The sequence below is a fragment of the Periplaneta americana genome, chromosome 11 (genome assembly GCF_040183065.1).
Source record: "Periplaneta americana isolate PAMFEO1 chromosome 11, P.americana_PAMFEO1_priV1, whole genome shotgun sequence".
Taxonomy (NCBI): Eukaryota; Metazoa; Arthropoda; class Insecta; order Blattodea; family Blattidae; genus Periplaneta; species Periplaneta americana.
The window spans coordinates 29,735,190-29,752,096 of NC_091127.1; the positions used below are offsets into that span (position 1 = coordinate 29,735,190).

The 16,907-nt window shown below is 33.6% G+C and overlaps 1 protein-coding gene across 3 annotated transcripts in view; it reads left to right on the forward strand.

Annotated features, from left to right (window-relative positions):
- The window catches only part of ss (spineless), an 897,601-nt gene that overhangs the window by 840,745 nt on the left and 39,949 nt on the right, over positions 1 to 16,907 (forward strand). For all 3 annotated transcript variants that reach the window (XM_069839220.1, XM_069839219.1, XM_069839218.1), the window contains exons 7-8: positions 5,727 to 5,833; positions 7,602 to 7,743. In XM_069839220.1, coding sequence (XP_069695321.1) covers positions 5,727 to 5,833; positions 7,602 to 7,743 — 249 coding nt within the window. The remainder of the gene's footprint in view (positions 1 to 5,726; positions 5,834 to 7,601; positions 7,744 to 16,907) is intronic.

Below are 16,907 nucleotides of genomic sequence, written 5' to 3' on the forward strand. Positions count from 1 at the left end.
TAATAATAATGGATATTTTATTTGCACAATCTGTCACTCGTATATTTCAAACAGAAAAGAAATAATTGAACTTGGATCATCAAACTTAATCGGAGAAATTTCTTCAGTCAAATTTACTTTAGTTTAAGACAAATTAATCTCAGATTAGACTTTATACAACACAAAAATCCAAGTTCAGCTAGAACGAGGATCAATTTAACCTCTGATCTAAGATTAAATGGTTCATACAATCGGCCCTTAATCTAGTATGAAGGGAGTAATTTTAGTATTCAAGAAATAAAAAATAAGTAAATAAATAATAAACCTTGTGGATGAATATATATGTGAATGAGTAAATTATTTATTGAACTGCTATTTAAGAAAGAAGTAAATAAATAAGTGCGTAACCAAGTAAATCAATATTGTAAGTGAATTAATAAACATTTTATTCAACAAAGAAAAACAAATCTAAAATAGTTAATGGAGAAAACCGTTATTTATTCTGGAAATCGAAACTGCAGGCAAACTATCGAGATCTGAATTAGTTCGACTGACCTCCCTACCTTCCGGGCACACATCACGGGCTACTAAAGAGCTTTTAATAACTGATATTGAAAGCTTGACCCGATCTTCCTTCTAACGACTTGAAAGTGTATTAACTGCGAAGTAACTGTACATGGCACAGTACAAACTAACGGTGACATGAAAGTGCCTAAATTATAATAAATTCTTATGATGACAGGTCATGTAGTTGTTAAATTCATGTGAATGATTCAGCTGTCTTACTGCTAACATTAGCAAATTCAGTTAGAGTATGAATCAGAGACACATAGCCTACAGCATTGTGATACTGAAGTTAACTCACAAAATTCAGCGAATGTTTCGTAGATGAGAAGTTCATTTCATTCAACTTTTTGAAACTTCCTCGCAATAAAACAATTTTTTCAGGATTGTAGATCACTGCATGGAAACCTGCTTACAGTAACTTATACAGAGTGAAAGTAAAATAACCTCGCAGCTTAAGGCTTGTTCTCAATAAGCCGGGAACGGAAACGACAACGAGAACGGAAATAATGTTAAAATAAATGTATTTAAATGTAAGCATTCACAATAATTAATTGTGAATGCTCACATTTGAATACATTTATTTTAACATTATTTCCGTTCTCGTTTCCATTTCCGATTTATTGTGAAACAGCCTTTAAAAGGGACGATAGGATGCACGTAAATTAATAGAAAACCTATATTACGTTTTGTGATTAAATGCACGGTTAATTAGAAAATTAAGTTTGAAGTTTCAGAAGTCCGAAAACATCGTCGCTAATACACTCCAATCGTGATACAGATGTAAGAGGTCAACGAACTATGTACGTAAGCTGCATTCTGCCGAGACGTTGCCGCTCGCTCGCTTCGTGCAATGGCTTGAATTTAGAGGTTTTTAAAATTAAATTTACACGAAAACCGTTCACGCTATTTAAATACGCCAGAGGGATAAATTATTCTTTATTAGATTTCCTATCGATATGGACAAAAATCACGATCCTACTCGCAATATTTACCCAATAAGAGATTGTTAAACATTTCAGAAAAAAAAAACATTTTTTTCTGAAAAAAAAAACTATGAACTTTCCACCAATATGATACGATATGATAGAGTTTTGTTACATATAACATGAGCTATTCCCTCTGGAAATCTGCAAAACTATTTCACTTCCACCCTGTATATACAGAGTGAACCGTAAAGTAGGTCTTACTTACTTACTTACTTACTTACTTACTTACTTACTTACTTACTTACTTTTAAGGAACCCGAAGGTTCATTGCTGCCCTCACATAAGCCCGCCATTGGTCCCAATCCTGAGCAAGATTAACCCAGTCTCTATCATCATATCCCACCCACCTCAAATCCATTTTAATATTATCTTCCCATCTACGTCTCGGCCTCCCTAAAGGTCTGTTTCCCTTCGGCCTCCCAACTAACACTCTATATGCATTTCTGGATTCGCCCATACGTGCTACATGCCCTGCCCATCTCAAACGTCTGGATTTAATGTTCCTAATTATGTCAGGTGAAGAATACAATGCGTGCAGTTCTGTGTTGTCTAACTTTCTCCATTCTCCCGTAACTTCATCCCTCATAGCCCCAAATATTTTCCTAAGCACCTTATTCTCAAACACCCTTAACCTATGTTCCTCTCTCAAAGCGAGAGTCCAAGTTTCACAACCATAAAGAACAACCTGTAATATAACTGTTTTATAAATTCTAACTTTTTTTGACAGCAGACTGGATGATAGAAGCTTCTCAACCGAATAATAACAGGCATTTCCCATATTTATTCTCACACATCCAAAGTAGGTCTAATGTAATTAATTTCAGGGAGGTTATTCTTTGAGATATTTCAAACAAAAAGGTTTAATACAATGTTGATTCCTTTTCAAGAAAAAACAAATGTTTTATATGAAACATTTCATATCGTATTTTGGAAAAACCATTGATTTAATTCCCAGTAGCTCCGTCAGTTGAAGAGAGCAATGTATTAGGGTAATAAATTACTGAAAAATTTTAGTTTTGTCCTTTAAATGTGTAGAAATTTTATGCGAATAAATGTAACATTTTAAAATTCCCCAGAATCGTTTTGTCAATAGGTACCGCATGTTTGAAAGCACACTGAACTCTCACTATACTCCATGTGCTATGGTATTCCAATACACACCAACTACGTTCCTGTAGGTTCGCTATAACTCTCTAAATGATGCAGAAGTCACACTGACTTGAAATGTAAACATTCACAACATTTAACACAATTTTCCTTTATCCAACAATGCCACAATTGCAAGCGAGAGAACGGGAATAGGTCTTTATTTTCATTGTTTTCCGCCAAGAATTACAATTACAGATCCCCTGAAATTCTTTGAGCCGTTCTTTCTAATGGCACCGGTATGAATTTCGTAATGCGCATAATTAGAGAATTATAGCTGTTTATAATCACGGAATGTTTCTGTGAACACACTGTACTTCTAGTGTCAAAGCCAAGAAAACATAGGAGTTCTAAACCTCTCATCTGATGCTCCTCGATGGCGTGCATGCGGACACCTTTCCCTTTTTATTTAGTGAAATATGTTAGAAAGGAAGACTTCACATTAAATTAATGCATTATGTTACGTACAAAACATTTGCCTCGAACGATAAGAAGCAATGTATGTTACGTCTTCTGTTTTTTTTTTCTACTCGTCCTATCTACATGGAAACCATTTACCCCGATAATAGACCTTGTACTTTCAAACGTTTATAAGGGGAAGTCACGTGATTTAAATAATGTGCCTTTGCGTTTCTATCAGAGAAAAGTAGCTTTAAATACCAGTGCTAAGGCTAGCGTTTTAATATTAATTAAATCTGTAGGAATATGCTAACTTTAAATTAATTCAGAAACGGTGCATAGCTTCAAATTACAGCTACTATCACAACTCACGCACATTACGCACAAGTAAGTGCGTAATCAAGTTCTTTACTTCAGAAGACTGGAAGATATCTTCGTTCCTTTTTATTGAAATGTTTATTTTCTTTATATGCTTACTCGATATTATTAAGGGAAACAAGTCTTTCATGGCGTTCATTCCATACAGTTAAACCGATTTTGACAGGAATTGTTATACATGTATTATACTATTCGTACATTTAAACACCACAAACCTTTCTTAATTTATTTAAGTTTGATCCCACAAAAATATATAATTTGGCATGAAATTCTTAGAGTATACAATGTGTTAATTAAGTATGGAACATTGCTCCGTTAAGAAGACTGCTAGATGGGGCCGAAACAGGTCTACAGAGGCCTAATTCGTGAAGGATGATGATAACTCTTTATACATTCATTTTATGAAAAAATACCAAAAACAAAAGTTGTTGGAGATATCTAACTAAACTTTATAGCTGTGGTCTCATAAAAGTATTGATTCATGTACAGGGTGTGCCAAAAAATAGCAGTTTTTTTAAATGGCACCCTGTATTAAATTTTACACATTTTAAATCTCCATTCAATTTTACATACAAATAGAAGTTCGACTCGGCATAAATGATGAATACTCTCTTGTAAATGTTATGATTCTGTCAAATGCTTTGATAATGTAACACAAAATAAACGTGTGTATTCATATGGAGTAGGTCATGAAACAAACGAAACAATATGCACCTTCACATTATGGTAGAAGAGTAATGGATGTCTTCAACCAAATGTTCCCTGGTAGATTAGAGTGCCCATAAAATAATGTGTTTTAATGTGATGTAAATTCAGCAGTAATTGATTCTAAACATACCTTGCTTTACTTACTTAAGTACACGTATATCTAGAGTAGCGGTGACCAAAACTCGGGCTGCAGTGATTACATGAGACAGACATCCTGTGAAGTAAGGAGACGGAGGAAAGGTACTTGGCATGAAAACTACAACCAGTGGTGGTTCCTGTACTAACATCTTGATCAATCACGCGGATAAAAATCTCAAGCTTTGCTGTATCAGTAATGTCACTGCTGTCATCAAGAGCCAGTGAATAATATACGATTTTTCTTGCTTCTTTTTTTTTTTTTTTACCTTCCTCTTGAATATAATCAGGAATTTTCTAAATTCTTCTCTCGATACTTGATCGAGAAATTCGTAGTTTTTCAAAATTAAAAACTTCTTATGGACAAGTTATTTAAGCTATTTTAATCATTACTCTTTTGAGAAATTCTGTTCTATTAAAAGGCTTTAAAGCACGAGATATTTCAAACCCTATTAGGTAGCTGACTTCCTTACATTTATTTATCACCTCTTTCTCTTCCTGGCTATGATTTAAGACATGTCAATTCCTGGCGTTCAACAGTTCGTTGGCACATAATATTGAATCAGTTTTTTCTGCAATACTATTATTAAATGAATAATTAATAAATAGTTACCCTCATGTAAAGATTAAGAAGTTTAAAATTGGGATAAAACTTAATAATTTTATCCTTCTAGGGAGAAGATCTAAAAATATCAATATTCATGCACGTACAGAAGAATTAAGGAAACACATGCTTAGTGATCAGTAATAATAATAATAATAATAATAATAATAATAATAATAATAATAATAATAATAATAATAATAATACATTATTCAGCGTGACATTTAATGTTTCTATATACTCCTAATTGAGGCGTTGAGCAAAGTAAACTTATTACATGTTGTCTGACAGAACAACAAAAAAGTTCTCCTTCTCATTCTTTACGAAACCACCTCTTACTGCTTGTAGAGACAGAGTTTGTAGAGCAACGTGATACCGCCATTGCTTGCCTTCAGTATGTAAATGAAACACACAGAAATGTACAGGAAACACCTCGTACCCGTTTGAATGTCTGTGATTACACGATGTAAACACGCACCTGCTTTAGTCACCGCTGATCTAGAGTGTGATAAGATGGGTTGAAAGTAATAAAACTCCAAGAAACAAATTAAATAACTTTTAGTTTCTGCATACTTTATTAATTTTACCTTCTTGCACAATTTTTTATAATATTGCACATGTATTTCGCAATTGCACAAAAATAATTGTTCATTTGTGCATTTTTGCGACAATTATTTATTTTCTAGCTTAAAACCTGAATCCACCTCTTCAATTCTTTCATTCCGGTCGCCACTGTCGTTTGGTGATCTTTTCAATGTTCATTGTAGCTTGATCTCTGTCTAAATATTCATCTGCTGGACATTTATCGATGTTCTTCTTTTCAGGGGAAAGATGTTGCTAGGCTACTCTGATGCCGAGCTCGCCAACCTGGGAGGTTACGATCTAGTCCACTATGATGACCTCGCTTATGTGGCAAGTGCACATCAGGAACGTAAGTTGACACGTGGGTCACCGCAAAATGTTACTTTGTCACTGGGTAATAAGGTAATGACACACATGACTGACACTGATCCAGTAATTGACAATATTTGAAAACGTCTCAGACAAAAGATTATCTTTCAGAGTTTCTCCCATAGATGTGTAAAATGTATGATACTACCACAGTCTAGTATATACAGTCACGAAGCTCAATACTTACTAAATATGCATCCACAGATAGTTGCTAACCACCAGGATCGCTACTATCGCCTCATCACAAATCCTTTCCCTAGCAGACGATAAAATGTATTGTACTTTCGAAATCGTGTTCTTTTGAAAAAATTAACACCTTCCTTCCACTATTGAAATACGAAATACATAAGGTTTATATATTATTTTCATAAAGTATATATTATATTTTATAAACTCACCTTCCTGGATCTTTCGGAATAAGGATAACTCTGACCTCTTTTTCTTACAATTTATAGTGCTACAAACGTCTCCTTGTCCCATATTATTATTCAAATTATTGTATTTCAGCCATTTACAGTTATTACAACCGATAACGAACATTTCACAGTTTACACAACTTTTCATAACAATGCGAAATACGGCACAGTCAATGCCTTTTCGATCTATACCAGGCCGTAATGTATGTTCGGGTTTTCTATTTCAGTGTATGAAGCTCAGTGAAATATTATATTATTAACTTTATTACGTATTATTGCTAAGTTTTATTTAGTGTAATGTGTTCATAAGTTCCGTTTACTTCTTGTTGCATAATATGTTGCAGAAATAATTACAAAACTGTGTTCTTTTAATGTGAAGAGAATTTTACAGGTTAACATAATCTGTTCGCATCAACATTTTAAGTTTAGAATGGAAGCTATTTTGAGGTTTAATAAAAAAGAATATAAGTTAAATACAGTAAACATAACCTATAATTTCCATAATATGACATAACATATATAATGGCAGGGCATTGGCGACCACTAAAATTAGACAGAAAGGGGCAACTGGTACAGTAAACATAACCTATAATTTCAACATATCTAAATATCCGTGCGGTGCAACTGAAAATTATTTAATTGTGCATAAATGAATGTACAAGAATTTCGCAATATTTAATCGAAATAAAGGCGGTATTACACATATGAAAAACGTAATTTTCACACCAAAAATAATATTACACCTTAACTCGCGAGTGAATTATGTCTGAAGTGTCTCATAATCATTGTTTTAAATTTTATTAAAGCAATTACACTACATTTTAGAGAAATATATGTTGCTCTTTATGCATTCCAACTAATTTATACGGTTGAAACGCCGCCCTTTGTGATCGGATTAAGCGAGTCACATGGTCTGCCTTACGGCCTGTATTAGATCACGTTGGCATTGGCACAGTCTATTGCATAGACTCACAGCGCTCCAAGCGGCTAGCAACTATCGCGAGAAATGCAAAAAATCATCCCAAGCTTTGTGACTGTATATACTAGACTGTGATATTACTTTACTAGTTGCATAACAAAGACCAGTTTTCTAGAGTTTTCTCTTTGGCTCTTACAGCCGTTTTTATGTCCAGACTTCAATAATTATAGGCGCGACAAGACTCACCTGAAAATGTGTCGTTCTGCTTTTTGGTTGACATCCTATTACTGGACCGAAATTACAGACGTATTCACGTCAAAACGCTGATAGACATTATATCATCATAAAGAATTGCTGGGCTCTCACTGCATGTGGAAATGCCTTCCTCTTCACTTGCACGGCTTGTGTTGCAGTTCTGAAGACGGGCGCGTCCGGGATGATCGCGTACCGGTACCAGACCAAAGAGGGCCAGTGGCAATGGCTGCAGACGAGTTCGCGCCTGGTGTACAAGAACTCCAAACCCGACTTCGTCATCAGCACTCACCGACCTCTGATGTGAGTGTCATCATTAGTATACCGCGCTGAATTCAGTTTTAGTCTGAAGATCTGCTTTCCTATTTGAATGCATGCTACGTGAAGAGACTTTTGAGACAAGTTTGCTTGTAATAATTCTGTTTCTTGAATTCCTAGACTGTTTCTACAAAACCATGGTTTATTATTATTATTATTATTATTATTATTATTATTATTATTATTGTCCACTCAAAGTGTGGATAGAAAATTCAAGACCGTAACAGCCCTTTTTATTTATTTATTTACTTATTTGTTTATTTATTTAATTACTTATTTGCTTATTTATTTAGGCCTACTTATTTATCTAAATATTATTTATTTATTTACTTATTTGTTTATTTATTTACTTGTTTATTTATTTACTTATTTATTTATTTATTTATTTATTTATTTACTTATTTGCTTATTTATTTCGGCCTACTTATTTATTTAAATATTTATTTATTTATTTACTTATTCATTTACTTATTTATTTATTTACTTATTTATTTATTTACTTATTTATGTATTTATGTATGTATTTATTTATTTGTTTATTTACTTATTTATTTATTTATTTACTTATTTATTTATTTATTTACTTACTTACTTATTTGCTTATTTATTTCGGCCTACTTATTTATTTAAATAATTATTTATTTATTTACTTACTTATTTATTTATTTACTTATTTACTTATTTATGTATTTATGTATGTATTTATTTGTTTATTTATTTATTTACTTATTTATTTGCGTATTTATTTAGGTCTACTTTTTTATCTAAATATTTATTTATTTACTTAGTTACTTATTTATTTATTTATTTATTTATTTACTTACTTATTTATTTATTTATTTATTTATTTATTTATTTATTACTACTTGAAAAGATTATTATTATTATTATTATTATTATTATTATTGTTATTATTATTATTACTATTATTATTATTTAGTTTCGAATAAACACATTTAAGACTACTCATAGTACTTAGGAAAGTTTCTATGCCTTTCTTTTTCACCACAGTCCCCTCATTCTTTGGCTATGTTTTTTTCTTTTTTTCTTTTCAGTCCATGTTGGTCCGTCTTTTTTCCTCTTTGTCAACTTGCCATTTATGAACTTTGATTCCAAAGATCTCTCTGTTTAAGATGTCTTTCGTGATTCCTGCCAATTTTAAGTCATTTTTTATTTCATCACTCCATTTTATAGTACGTGTCTGTGCTTTAGGCTACCCCTATTTTCGTAAAATTCAATTATTTGGTTTGTGAGTCTGTCGCGATTCATTCTTTTAATTTGCCCGTAAAATTTTAACCTTCCTTTTCTAATGTCACTATGAATGTCTGTATATTTTTTATTTCTTGTTCCCTTCTGAATCTGTATTGATCACTTATGAATTTCGGGCCTAAAATTATCTTTATGATTTTGCATCATTTTTTCTCAATGTTTCCGATATCTGCTTTTATATTCAACATTACTGCTTCATAGAAACATTTTGCTTTAATGACAGTGTTATATTATTATTGTTATTATTATTATTATTATTATTGTTATTATTATTATTATTATTATTATTATTATTATTATTATTATTATTATTATTATTATTATTATTAAATACGGATGATTACTTTTGTAAGTTTACGAAATCTTGAACCCGGAGTTTAAAAATTCTACGTATATCCTTGTAAATCACTTTTAAACTGTGTGTGTGTGTGTGTGTGTGTGTGTGTGTGTGTGTGTGTGTGTGTCTAATGCCTACCCACTTCACTTGCGTGATTCGGGTTCCGCATATTGCGGATAGAGGGCCAGATCAATTTTCTAGTTGTCACGCAGTACATGACGTGTATCTATGGAGAGTTATGTCGTGTACTAGGATGAGTGTATGTGTAAGTGTAGTGTCTGGAATGGGTGATGATGTTAAAGATGAGGAAGGGAGAAGGGAAACCCGGTGCCGGCACGTAGCCTACTCCTATCGAATAGCACCAAGAGGGCCGCCAAGCTTAACATCCCCATCCGACGGACGAATCACTATCAACAGTGACATATGCCTTCTCTTCATATGCACTGCGGAAAGATTTGGGACTTAACCCAGGGATATTGGTGCACAATCTAGTGATTAGAAGTTATACACCGCCATCTCTCCTACTCCCGACGTAGAAAATTTTACATGAAAAATTTCTGACCCCGTCGGGAATCGAACCCGGGCCGGCTAGTCTGAAGGCAGACGCGCTACCACAGAGCTAACTCGCGGACACTCTTAATCTATGTCAGTCTCAATTTTACCATCTTTTCACAAGAATATAAATACTCGACACTATATTATAAACTTCGCGAAATAGTACTGACTCACAAAGTCTGCAGAGGTACGTGGAACTATGTATGACCAGTCTGTCAGTAGTAACAACTCAATTTCGGATGGAAGAAAAAGTGCAGATAGCCTTTATATTGTGTTGCCGCGCCGTCTGTGAATATGCAGAAGTCATTGTCGACGGACAGCAGCAGATGCCGGCCGCTTGTACAGTACAACGTCGCTTTCCTGCCCACGACGCAAATTGGAGGCGATTTAGCCCAATTTTCTTACAGCGAGCTCATTTTCCGCGAGGTAAATCGTCCATTAATGCGACAGAGATGGGGAGGAAGGACTGTGTTCTGGCCACGAACGTGCAATTTACAGTGTTTTGTCCTGTTTCATCAGATCCGCTCTTTAGACTAAAGTCTGAGAGATTTACATATGAATTCAACCATCTGCTTTTACTCGGGGAAAATGATTTTCATTAAACGTGGAGTTTTGCTGGGTACCTGCACCGCATGAAATAACGGAATTGCCTTAAAACTGCCATTTTCTGTTATTGATTTTTGTACGTTTTGGTATTTTCTTCCTTGGGAGAAAAGTGTACCTATTTTTGTAGAATTATTTCAAATTATTTCTCCAGAAACAAGCCCCCAGCAATTGCAAATTCAAATAAAATAAATACAGACGTGGACAAATTATTAGCAAAATGGAAGATTTCAATTACATATTTTTACAAAATATGATTCTTCAGTTTAGACTACAGTTGACATTTTTGCGTATTTCGAAATTATTAGCAAAATTGAAGATTTGTATTGTATATTTTTTACAAAATTTGACTCTTCAATTTGGACTGCATTTGATATTTTTGCGTATTTACAAATTATTAGCAAAACTGAAGGTTTTTATTGTATATTTTTACAAAATTTGACTCTTCAATTTGGACTAGAGTTTACATTTTGGATATTTCCAAATTATTAGCAAAACTGAAGATTTTTATTTTATATTTTTACAAAATTTGACTCTTCAATTTGGACTAGAGTTTACATTTTGGATATTTCCAAATTATTAGCAAAACTGAAGATTTTTATTTTATATTTTTACAAAATTTGACTCTTCAATTTGGACTAGAGTTTACATTTTGGATATTTCCAAATTATTAGCAAAACTGAAGATTTTTATTTTATATTTTTACAAAATTTGACTCTTCAATTTGGACTGCAGTTGACATTTTTTAATATTTACAAATTATTAGCAAAACATGAAGATTTTTATTATATATTTTTACAAAAATTGACTCTTCAATTTAAACTACAGTTGACATTTTTGCATATTTCTAACTACTGTAATGATAGAAATATGCAAAATTGTCAACTGTAGTCTAAATTGAAAAGTCAAAGTTTGTAAACAGAATTATCATAAAAATCGTCAATTTTGTTAATAATTTGTCCACGTCTGTATACGTACTATACTGTGTTAAATATATCGCACGAAACCTCGCACACTGGAACAATTGGAAGCACGGATTCGAAGCATTATCACTAGAGCCCGAATGTTTAAGCATTTACAACAGTTAAAATAGGCGGCAAAAAGGCAATAAAAACATAAAAAAGACACAATAATCTTTGGAAAAAACATTATAAATTTTAAAACGGCATAATATATTTTGTGCGAGATCGTGCGTATTTGCTTGTTTTCCGCACAGAACCAATACGCGGTAAGTGTGAAATACCACATTCAGTATTCCCAACGTAACACACATAACAATTTCCCTCTTCTTACCGCTTAAGCGCGACATTCATTTTACTGCTTTAGGCTTTTAACATATCATTTTTAGAGACGTTTAACATAGTAATAATTATAAATTGGAAACTTACCACTGCAATTTCACCTAAATTGCAATGTTAATTATTGTTTTTAAATATTTGCAAAAATTAAGTAAAGTCTACTACTCCACGAAACTCATTGCATTCCTGATACAAGTAACATTAAGGAAGCCGTGAAAAAATCAACGAGATTCCAGATGCCGATGTTATTACTGCAATATGTTATATAAATAATATTGTTAAAATATTAAAATGAAAAATAAATCATTACATAACCTTACCGTTTGTTTTAAGTTCGCATTTATAGACTGGGGGGGGGGGGAGACAGACGTATATCACGGCCTGCTGGAGTATAGTAAACACAGAAAACATTTTATAGCAACAATGTTGAATAAAGATATTTTGGTGTTCGGAAGTTGCCGTCATTAAACAGAAACTAAGATGGAGATTTCATTGCAACTAATTAGAAATTCGTCTTTCAGGTATGTAATAAACGATCTTCGCACAAAATAATGTACGATACACGAGCGGTATGTTTGTTTTCATGTTTTCGGAAATTAAAAAAGCTCAACTACGTTTCGCTTTTTCAATCTTTTCCTCGAACATGAAAACGTCAACATACCGCTCTTGTAACTGTTCAATGGTTTACTGAATTTAGGCATTCTAGCTTACGATCTTATACCTTCTGTCATCCTACATAACTGGCTATTCCTCACTCAAATTCCTTTCTTCTACAATAATAAACACGTGTAGCACAAAATTGTAACAGTAAGATTTGAAAATATGAAAGCAAACAATTGAAAATACTATGTGACAACTTCTATGAGAACGAGCTTAATATTTAAAATTATAAAGCTGACCGTTGGTATCGTGAAGACATGACAATATTATATTTGTAACTGTGGATTGTCGATCATTAGGGTATTTATATTACACCAATAGTATTAAAGCACGATTATTAGCAGATTAAGAACCGAAATGAATTACTTTTATTTACTGTTTTTAGTAAAGTTAGTCATTGTTTCAAATATTTAAATTTCAAACACATTACATTACAACAAGTAATTATAAAATTGCAAATTAACAATAAATATTCCTTTAAAATGATAAAAAAAAAGGTATTTATTAGTAAGAAACGCCTTAAAAATACAAAATAGACCAAATAAAAATTGTCCCTATCACTTTCATTTACTCCAAATCACATTTATATCTATACAAATAATAATTTACTTCCACCCAGTAAAAAAAGGCATTTCGCCAAACTTCCGGGCTCTAGTTATCGCCGATGTTCCACGCAACTTCCTCCAGAAGACTGCGGATTCCATTCCCGGCCGCTTGAAGAAATTAGTCGACGCCACAGGTGCCTAAGTTGAATTCTGAGATATGCATCCGTATTCCCATTTAATAATGTGCACATAAAATTAATTTCAATAAATCAGAGTTATAAATGTTGATTTTATACGCCTTTTAAATACCTAGTTTCTTTCCGCTCACCCTGTAGATAAAGTAATAAAGTTTGGATAGTTTATGTACGTACTGTATTTAGGCCCAATTTTATAAAACTCCCTGACTAAAGATCAACTTTGATCGAAGATCGAAAAGTGAACCGAGTTCAGACACTTCTTCTATTGTATAAAACTTTTCTGCGATCAAATTACCTTGGTTCAAATGCAATCTAAGTTCACGTGAAAAGCATTTGGCAACATCGCATAAACAGGTGAAATACGTGATACGCGGACCATGTTATACAGGTTTGTTCAGTGTTGCCAGTCTAGCGACTTTAATTCTTTTTCAACAACAATTTCTTTTAACTTTTACATTGCTTAAATAGGGATTTAGTGACCTTTTTAGCGCCCCATAGTGACAAAATTTAATCTTTCTTTGTTGATAATGAGAAATCTAGCGACTTTACAACTACTTTTTGGCGATTTTCCGTATTACACTCTGTTGGAGACACTGGTTTTTTGTGCAATGTAAATAATGGCGGACAATAAGAAGAAAGTTGACCGTTCTCCAAGTTGTTATGTTATGGTGTTTGATACTGCTAAACACAATAAAGCTTTATAAAACGACAATTTTCGTTTAGTAATACAGTTAAGTGAACATTTATGAATGTACCTATCATATCCATTGGTTGTTATAAACATAATATAATTATAGGTTATGTTATTTGATGCTGCTGAACACGATGACTGAAGGTTGTTACTGTCAGCTGGAAGAAGACTTTGTCACCAAACGATACCATTTGAAATAAAATATAAGAATGTTTGTGTATTAAGGCAAGAAATTGAAATAAATATATATAAATGTACCTAACATATCCATTAATATTAATAATAATGAATATTTTATTTGCACAATCTGTCATTCGTATATTTCAAACAGAAAAGAAATAACTGAACTTGGATCATCTAACTTAATCGGAGAAATTTCTTAAGTCAAAGTTGACTTTAGTTTGAGACAAATTAATCTCAGATTAGACTTTATACAACACAAAATTCCAAGTTCAGCTGAAACAAGGATCAATTTAACCTCTGATCTAAGATTAAATGGTTTATACAATCGGCCCTTAGAATCTTAGTTGTTGATAGTTCGTTAACATAAGCGGTTTTTTCATATCTCCATTCATTTAGATATCAAACCTTGGAGTCAGCGATTTGTCACTTCCAAGCTCCTATTTTCTTAGCAGAAGAGGAAGCCCAAGCGAATTCTTTCGCTCTATAGCGTTTCTAGGGCCATGTATAACATGTCGAAAGTCCATTATCGCGGAATGGAAGATTAATTTCAAACCAAACGCTCTGCCAACCATCCATAACACTAGAGACTGTTATTACTACGTATATGATAGCGGAATTAAACGGTCTCACATATTTTGACACATATCTCCGTAACGGACTGCCAGTGGCGTAGCCATCATCCCTTCTCAAGGTTACGACGACTCCTTAAGACATTTAGGTGATGAAGTTTATTGCCTTGAACTTGCATTTGTTTATGAATCACTCTTACTCATGACAATAAATGTTTTATTTGATGTGCAATGCCATGTTAGTTTTTCAGGATATCATAAAACAAATACATGACTACTGCAGATCAATAGTGTATTTTATAGGTTACGACTTCGAAAGATATTTACATTAGAAAATGTATTATTTTTATTAATTATTCCCGTCACGTTAAATGACTCAATTAACTTGCCTACGTAAGTAAAATTCTCAATTACAAAGATTGGTCTGTAGGATTAAGGGTTATTAGGATTGAGTTTTGAAACTTGAACAGTTTTAATCCGATTTCTTTCTTCTTTCTAACTTTTTATTAAATGCATTAACAATAAAGTGTGTGCAAATTTTGAGCTCTATTGGACTGCTAGTTTCGAATTCAATTTTATTTTAATAATTTATTAGGCCTATGCTAAATACTGATAAAATTAAAATTTTTCATGTGCATTATTATTGAAAGGCCTACAGCAAGTTCGTAATTTTTTCTTACGAATCCCGATTCACGGGAAATATTTTTAGTGGGTTATTTAACGACGCAGTATCAACTACGAGGTTATTTAGCGTCGATTTTTTATTTTTGTAGATTGTTTGACGACGCTTTATCAACAGCTTAGGTTATTTAGCGTCTGAATGAAATGAAGGTCATAATGCCGGTGAAATGAGTCCGAGGTCCAACACCGAAAGTTACCCAGCATTTGCTCATATTGGGTTGAGGGAAAACCCCGGAAAAAACCTCAATCAGGTAACTTGCCCCGACCGGGATTCGAACCCGGGCCACCTGGTTTCGCGGCCAGACGCGCTGACCGTTACTCCACAGATGTGGAATTTAGCGTCGAATAGGTTGGTGATAGCGAGATGGTATTTGGCGAGATGAGGCCGAGGATTCGCCATAGATTACCTGGCTTCACCTTAGAGTTGGGGAAAACCTCGAAAAAAAAACCAATCAGGTAATCAGCCCGAGCGGGGATCGAACCCGCGCCCGAGCGCTACTTCAGACCGGCAGGCAAGCGCCTTAACCGACTGAGCCACACCGGTGGCTTTCGCGGGAAATATTTTTACTATGTAAACAACTAACAAAATCCAAATTTTGAACTCCCAAATGTTTTTGGCTTTTTATTAATTTTTTCTACATTTTTTAGAAAATAATATTTTCAAACCCACGTTTTTAGGCTTATCTCAATTTTTAAGCTTCCTTTCTTTTTTTTTTGTTACATTCACAAAACATAAACATTTTTATGTATTCATTTCATGAAATATATAATTTACTAATTTTCAATTTTTTTAATTTGCATGTATGCGCTTATTATTAGACATTTGGCCTACTATACATCCAGTAAATATGCGACAATTTTATCAGTTCGACAAATGGTCCGGATGGCATTCGTTAGTCCGATGCTGACAGGTGGGCCACTGTGCCTCAGTTCTGAAAGAGCCAGGTCCCATCTTAGACGAGTACTTGATAAGTCCCAGGGCCCTTATCTTCAGCCCTTAAATTCTTTATCACCGTCGGAAATCCTATCACCCCTAAGACTTTACCCTTTTCCAGATTAAGTATTTTAGGTGACAGATAAAATGAGGGAGAGATGGAGAATTTTAGTGGAATGAGAGATTACCCCGAGAAAAACGTCTTTTATATCTGCCTTGTCCACCACAAATTCCATCACAGTCTGGTTGGGGAGATCGACCCCGGGCCATCTGGATGAAAGACCAACGCGCTAGCGCTGAGCCACAGATTCACCTACCTACCTACCTACCTACCTATCTACCTACCTACCCACGCACCCACCCACCTACCTATCTACCTATCTATTTCACTTCCCTCTATCGTTTTTGTGTTCATTTGCTTCTTCTCTTCTTCATGTTTATTATTCTTTCGATGTAAGAATCGAACCCCTACTCTTCCACGAGAAACTGTCAGCTGACTGACAAGCACATTCTCATAGGGGCAGATAAAAATGTTATTTTTTTCTTCTACCATGTTAATAATGCCAGAACAAGTGCTTATACGAATTTTGGCCACTCGAGCGCAGTTACGTGGCCGTAAAAAATAAG